This window comes from Fundulus heteroclitus, unplaced genomic scaffold, assembly GCF_011125445.2.
Source record: "Fundulus heteroclitus isolate FHET01 unplaced genomic scaffold, MU-UCD_Fhet_4.1 scaffold_217, whole genome shotgun sequence".
Classification (NCBI taxonomy): domain Eukaryota; kingdom Metazoa; phylum Chordata; class Actinopteri; order Cyprinodontiformes; family Fundulidae; genus Fundulus; species Fundulus heteroclitus.
The window spans coordinates 203,856-211,829 of record NW_023396629.1 but is presented as its reverse complement, the minus strand read 5'-3'; the positions used below and the strand labels follow the sequence as shown (position 1 = coordinate 211,829).

General features: G+C 40.8%; 1 protein-coding gene across 1 annotated transcript in view; it reads left to right on the top strand.

Moving 5' to 3' along the window:
• Window positions 1-1,735: 1,735 nt before the first annotated feature.
• rnf34b (ring finger protein 34b) overlaps window positions 1,736-7,974 on the top strand; it is a 34,691-nt gene continuing 28,452 nt past the window's right edge. The window contains exon 1 of the mRNA XM_036129775.1: window positions 1,736-1,868. Within this exon, the coding sequence (XP_035985668.1) occupies window positions 1,863-1,868 (6 nt within the window). The 5' untranslated portion in view covers window positions 1,736-1,862. The remainder of the gene's footprint in view (window positions 1,869-7,974) is intronic.

Here is a 7,974-nt window from a genome sequence, read left to right as displayed (position 1 = left end):
ATGGTATGGAACACATTAATTAACTGAAAAATGTTGCATAGTATGCCTTTAACCAGAATATTAAACTTTCTAGCAATAAACACCTATAAGGGTGCCGGACATGAAACGGAAGAAATTTGTGGATAGACACCTCATGCTTACTGTTAGGTATGGTAAAGGTCGTGGGAACATTTTGAATAAAAATATGTAGTGTTGAGGAAAATAAATATCTTAGTTGTTACATTAATCAGGCAGTTGTATGGAGAATAATTAACCAAACTCCCCAGGCCTCAGGTATGTGTCTCTCCCTTTGAGGGTAAGATAACTTGCAGTTGGGTTTTATGGCAAGGGGGTAGGTCATTTGGCTTGACCCCTTACAGAATACAACAGCCTCTTTGTTTTAAGAACACATAGGCAGGCAAGGCAGATAACAGATAGCCCACAGACCTCCTCCCTCCCGAACTCAGCAGAGGAGGGAGTCAGTCCTTTAAAAGATATGTACAGAGTAGGAAAAGTCAGACAGAAATCGTTTGCATCGCCATGGGCTAGGATGTCAGGTTGTACTGAATACAACGAAATGGTAATGTAAAATTCTGTCCCCGTTGGGAATTCCTAATGAATTAAATATGCATATTACAATGTTTACCTCTGATCATGTTTTCTCATTTAGTGTCAAATCTTAAACCGGGATAAGAATGGGCCTTCAGAGCTAAGCAGGAGCAGGCCAGTACATTAAATTAACAGTAGACATCTTCCAGAAAAATGGTCATCATTGGGTGATTCAACAGGATAATAATTAAAAACATAAGGCCAAGTCAATGCAGGAATTGATCACCAGAAAATAGTCAACCTCCTTCTATGACAGCCAGACTTTTTAAGATAAAGTTAACTTCTCTAAGCACTTGGCTGCATTTTTACACATAAGAACTTGTTACACATTGCATGCTGCAGAGGCAGCTCCACAGTGGGGGGGAAACTGTGTCACTGCTGGCCTGAAGGCTTAGAGATGTCTTAATGTGCTTCTGTGTAATACATGTAGCATCGGGTCACTGTTAGATGCAGGAGAGCGGTGGCACTTCTTTGATAAACACCTTGCATCCTCACCAATCCAGTCGCCTGAAAGTGAAAGAGTGAGCAGACAGTTAAATAAACTTTTCATCTCTACGTGACTCCTGTGCATCATGCAGCGAGGACATCAGGAACATCCCTTTCGGCCTGCAGCTGGGCGCCTGTCTGAATGATGATTAATCTGTGGCACCGCTATCTGCTGCCCCCTGCGGGTTCTTAGCGGGCAGTGGCGAAGTTGCACTGGAAAGCCCTCTAATCTCATTACTGCAAGCAGAAAAGCAGCCGTTCTTGTGTGTGTGTGTGTGTGTGTGAGCCGTCTGACACGGATATGCACGCATGCACGCAAAAGCTAAATGCGGCGTTAAATAAGCTTGCATTCATTTCTGGAGAAAAAATTAATAGCAGCTCGCTGCTACGGAGTTTCCCCTCCTATAAAATAATCAGGCACCTTTTGTCAAGCGGATTAAGAAGTCACTTTGTACTTATGCGGCATTTTTTACACAAATACAACTGAATTTCAATAAAATTCCGTTTGAGAAAGATCATTATTCTAATAAGCAGCGCTCTGTGGTGCGTCTTTACGCACAGACCTGAACGCCCACTCGTCAGCTGGAGGTGAAGTGGATTGGCTGCTAAAGATACCAGCGCCTGATCCCCGTCTCCGATTGGCCGCAGCTCTCCCAGCGCTGACGTTATGCTTACTCCACTCACACTGGCAGCTGGAGAGAGGGAAGACGTAATGGTTTGATTCCTTGTGCGCTGGTTATGGTCGTCGCTGTGACATTACTCGGCAAATTCCTCGAACGGGAGGAGAAATGAAGGTACGTGCATCTGTTGCGAACACATTTGGGATTTTTAAGGCGTGGAAGGAGCATGGTTTTAGGGATGAATTGTGCACGATTCTGCAGGAATGAGCAGGAAATGCCCCCCTGTCCCTTTAATGTAAATTAATTCATATTTATACTCTCTAAATACATAACATTAGCAGGCTTAAAATTCGGGCTTCGCATTTTAACTTGGAGTCAACGTCTAAAATAAGCGCTGTCGGTTTATTATTTTTGTCATCCCTATTGCGCCTTTGAAACGCTTCCTGTGCGTTTCCGGCCATGCTGACAAACATTGGGTACACCGTGTAGCCTGCTTAGGAGCCAGCTTTGACCCCAGTGTGATAGTTTAGTGGACTAAAGCCCTGGCAGAGACGTCCATTCGCCGTCAGGCTGTAATCCGCTCTAACGGGATAGGGAGGCTGCGGTCAGGCGGCGCAGCGGTGGCTTGTCTCGGGATGGACAGGAGGAGAGGATCTCCCCATCAGGTCCGGAGCTGGTTCGTCCCCTTCCTCTCTTGTGTGTGCAGTTGGCACAGTGTGTGTTTGTGCTTGCAGCAGCGCGGGATATAAAATGTTCTGAAGGTGTCTAGCAGCTCGATCCGGGCTGATAACTGATGAAGAAGAGGATGGCGATGATGTCATTGGTACCCTGATGCTGATTCTGCTGCTGCTGCTGCTGGTGGTGGCTGCTCTGGAGAAAGGTGAACTGCCATGCACAATTAGGCATCGCTGTGAGAACACAGTGTGAAAAACAGCTTATCACCTGTTATTAAGTGTAAAAACTGCTGCTGCAGCTGCCGACAACCACCTGCTGAGGAAGATTCAGGCTTCAGGCTCATTTGATGGATGCAGTGCTGTGAATAATAATAATAAAAACCATCACTGTGCATGGAGCCTAAAAAGTGCAATGCCTGGATAACATGTTGCTGCTTAATGTAAAATGGTAAATGGCCTATAGAGTTTTCTCAAGTCTAAATTAATTTTTCATCTAAAATAACATATACATCGACAAATATTCCAACTATACAAGCTGCACTAAATGTGTCAGAAGTAATAATATTGTTGAATAACATACAACAAACATATTTAATTGGCAACCCAGGGAAGGATTTGTAAAAAGACTTTAAAAACGTATTCTCATGCAAAAAACCATACTGTGGTTGCCTAGAAGTATATTTCCGCCTTATCTATCACCGTTCCAGTTTTGAAATTTTTGTTATTCTGACTGGATCTTGCAGAAGGCTCTGGCAAAAATCTAGTTTCTTGTAGCCTGGCCAGCAACCCAATTCTAACTCACTTTAAATGGCATGCACTCGTGTCTTTCCCATTTAGAACGGTGGGAATGTCATACCAGTCGATCTGTATTTATGGTGCACTTTTCATACACAATCAGGCCAACACAAACTGTGCTGATGTGAGAAAAAAAACAAGTGCAGCAACAAAACAAACAAACAGAAAATAAACTATGAGTTAAACAAGGCAAAGCACTGAGGGGAGCAATTATATGTCCAAAAATATGTTAGTATGTAATTAGCAGAGGTGATGTTGGTTTGAAAGACCAAGGAAATGAAAGTTTGTTAATGATGATGAGGATGAGACTGAAGTTAAACATAACATTGCTAAGAAGAAAAAATTATAAATTAACAATAACAGTGTTAAAAGCGGGATCACAACTAATAACTATGAGAAAAGTAGAAGTGGAATAAAATCTACATTTAGTTCGATGAACTAGAATACCTACTGGTGAAATATTTGGTACCAACACATCTGTGATGATCAGCCTCAGTGTCACATCATATTTATTCCCCAGGGAATCACAATGTCCTCAATTACTAATTATATATTGCTAAATATATACTATAATAGGCTTACACAAATGACACAGACAACTCTCAATAGAGAATAAAATGATACTCAAGGCATACCATTTTGGGAAACAAATATAGGGCTGTGTATACTTATATACAGCACTGTGAGGTACGCAATAATATATCATTTTGATATATATACAAAGTTATGTATATTTATGAAGCAGAAGGTGAATAATACTTGAAATAGTGTGGCAGAGTATACACATTTCTAAAGGTTCCCCATTTGGGTTATTTATTGTTCTGTGTGCTGTAAAACACAAAAACACTGAACAGCAGCAGTGTTGTTACAGTTTATATATCTTGGCCTTTCTTATCAAATGTCAGTCAAAAACTGTGATACGTGAGTCACTGACAAATCTGACAAACCTTTTTGGGGACGTTTTCATCTAAATCTTAATACAATAAATTGTTAACATTACAAATCATGATGTGGGTAATCATGGATCGACTAAGTCACGCCTTGCTTTAAGAAAATGAGAGTAAGTAATCAACAAAACAGCATTTTGTAAAAGCTGGATCTCTACATTGGCAGACAAATATTTAAATCACACAGCTTACGCTGTTTTTTTGTTGAATATAACTTGCCGAGTCCCTGGCACATTCATGATAATTCTATATGAAAAATGTTCCTAAAACCTGAAGAACAGTTTTACATGTAGGAGGTTGCTGAGCTCAACCAGAGCCGGAGAATTAAAATAAAGGAGGTCACTGGAGTTTTTTTGTGGTACTTTTTTTGTTCTGGATACAGTCACAGAGGACATGGTTTTTCATTGATTACATACAATTCACTCATGCAGAAGTCAAAAACAGTGTTGACACGTCTTGAATGTTTGCTTCAAAGAAAATAGGGCATTTTTTTCTTTCCTTTTTTTGGGGGGGTTAGGATTTTCACATATTTTCCTCAGACATTAATCACAAAATTGTGACTGATAAGAGAAAAACAAGGCTTAACTCTGTGAAGTTAATTTTCCCAGAGGCACATCATCACTCACGTTGTCCCAGGGAAGCTAAATGGACGCGTTGTTTTATTGACTAATCTGGGTTTAAATTGAAAAGCGGCTTTTCTGCCCCTGCGGATGGGGGACGGCGTTTCTCTGTGCAGGCATGCATCTCAAGCTGTGAAACGCTGCTGCACCGAGGATGTTTTAGTCACGGCACAAAAACCTGACTGGGTCCATACTGTTTCTTTATGTTTTTCTAAACCACCAATAAGTACTTCAGCAGATGGAAACAAACAAATCTGCTGCAGCGTTGCACTGGGAATCACATTTTCCTCCAAATGAGACAAAACTCACCTCTGGGCTCCCATCTAAAGTGGGAGAAGAAGAGATCCAAAGCTATTAAGAACATCCAGGGGGGACGGCAGATTTCTGGTGATAGCTTTATTTTTTTCACATTGTCAAAATATTTCCTGAAGTCTGATAAAGACTTTCTGCTTGTTTTTTTTTTTTAATGTAGAACTTCGATATTTTTTAACGCTCTAAATTACAGATTAATCGTCCATATAAATGAAAAGATTGCCCGTTTATGGAAGAAATTACTATACTAGGCTGGTTTTATATGAAATCTGCAAATATTAGAGGAAGGAAGGAAGGAAGGAAGGAACGAAGGAACGAAGGAACGAAGGAAGGAAGGAAGGAAGGAACGAAGGAACGAAGGAAGGAAGGAACGAAGGAACAAAGGAACGAAGGAAGGACACACAAGCACACAAGAAAGAAAGGAAACAAAGGGCTAGAAGGAAGGATAGCTGGAAAGAAAGAAAGAAAGAAAGAAAGACAAGAAAGACAAGAAAGTGAAGAAGGAAGGAGTCATGAAGGGACATAAGGAGGGAAGAAATGACAGGAAGAAAGGGAACGGGAAGGAAACAAGGGGTAGGAGGCATGGAGGGAAGGGTGCAATGACAGTAGGAAGAAAGGGGAAAAGGAGGAGAAGTAAAAGAAGGAAGAATAATAGGATGGAGAAAGGAAAGACATAAAGACAACAACGTGAGGAAGGAAGCACTGAAGGAGGAGCAGAAAAGCGGAAGGAAACAAGAAATGAAGGAAAGAAGGGAAGACAATAATAGAGTGAAGAGCACCGAACACAAATAAGGAATAAAGGAGGACACAAAGGGAGAAATTATGTAAGGAAAGGCTAAACTAAGAAAGTTTACGATGAAGGATTCAGGAAGGAGGACAGTAAGAAAGATGGGAAGACGGAATGGCGCAAAGAACGAAGAAAGACATAAGAAAGAAAACGAGGAAGGAAGGACACAAGGACAAACATTCACAGTCAAAGACACATGGTAAGATAGAAGGAATGAAGGACACAAAGAAGAAAACAGAAAAGAAAGGACACCATAATTAGACAATATCATGATAGAATAAGTCTGGACATACACGCGTTTCTATATTAAAATACTAAAATCTAATTCCAGGCAGTTGCAGACCGATACTCTGGACCAAAATCAGTTATCGTGTTGGCTTTTTATGATGGAAACTGGGATCTGAACATGCTCAACAAAACCTTTTTAAGGTTTGTATAAATTAAAAACAGTATCTTCATGGATTTCACAGTCTCTCCAGACCCCTGCTGAACCGTATCAAGCGCACAGGTTGATTTCCAGTGGCAGTAATAATATCTCCAAGTGAATCTACCTTCTCAGCGAGTTGAATGACATTTGGAGCTGATGAAAAAGGGTGAAAAAAAAAGTAAAAAGAGGAAATGAAACGCAGAGACGAGACGGTGGAGGATGGAAGGTGCAGAGTTTACCCCGATAACGCCATCTGTTTGGTACGTAGATGAGGGCACTGATGGCTGGACCGACGCACAGACCGGGTCTGAGCGATAGGAAGGCGACGTGAGATGAAGAGAGCGCTGCCTTTTTATTCGAGTACTTCACAGGAGTTAACTTTGCTCTGCTGTAACATCAACACTCCTCAAAATCCATTGCTCTGCTGCCGTTTCGGCTCTAAAATCTAGCTGGCATATTTAGAAATCATTTTAGATTTGGATGTAACCTTTTTAATGCACATGCAGATGTTTTTTTTCCCACAGTAGGACCCCTAAAGGTGTAGACAGCATGGTGAAATGTCTGTGCAAGTCACATGATGGATTTAGATGTGTTGTCTGGATTCTTACTGTCAGAATTAGCTGACGTTAAAATATATTAAACCAAGGGCGGGAGGAAGCAGAAGTCCAGAGCAGCCGCCAAACTCTGGGTACTGTATGCTTCAACCTGCAGGCTACCAGCATGTCTGGATTTTTCAGTTTATTTAAATAATTTACCTGTCTAAAAACGACCCATGACCCTTGAATTTGTTCACATCTTCTACTGCAACCCAGATTTTCACTCATTGAGTTTGTGTGGGGTGCGTTTGGTTTTAATGTAACTTTTTATTACAGATTAGCTTAACGGAATGATATCTGATCACAGCAGTAATCTCTCATATCATGACTCAGATCTTTGTCTGTTGTTTTTGTTTTTTGTTCAGTTTAGTTTAGTTTAGTTTTTTGTGGAGGGGGGGGATTACTTTGTATTAATATTTGGTTTTGTGTTAAATTTCTATTTATTTGGAATGACACAGTTGTAAAAAAGTGGGAATCAAATGTATCGGAAAGGGCAGTGGACACAATTTGTATTATTCTCTGCACTGAGTCGACTTCCCGACATTTTCTGCATTTAGAAGTGGCAGTATATATTTGCTTTTGCAACCGTGTAATGTGCAAAGTAGTGTTTGTACACAATTTTATTCAGGCCAGGTATGCCAAGAACGTCAAAATGAAATTCTTGTGAAACATTTTGGTTAAGATCACAGATCATTAAAGGAGCATAGCACAAGTTTAAAGGTAAAAAAAACAACATTTCATTCCCATACATGCCCTTACGATAGCCCGACGTGGAAAAGGGGTTTTCCTCTATTTACTGTAGATGCCTTAGTCAGTTCATGAGAGAGTGATATGGGCGGTATTCTCTGGGTGTGGTATAGGTTTGACGTGCTTGTTGTGTCTCCGCCACCAATGATGCATTAGTTGGATAACACAGGTCTAACTTTAATATTTACAGCCTTCTTACCTCAGAAGACATGACGCCTCTAAACAAAAGACCAGTGCAGTCGCAGCAGCAGATGCTGGTGACATTTCAACTTGTCACCAGAGGGGGCGTACTTCTGCAGAAACTCTAGAACTGGCGCTATGCTCCTTTGATGAATAAAGAGATGATGCCTTAAAGAGGCTTAGTCACAAACTATG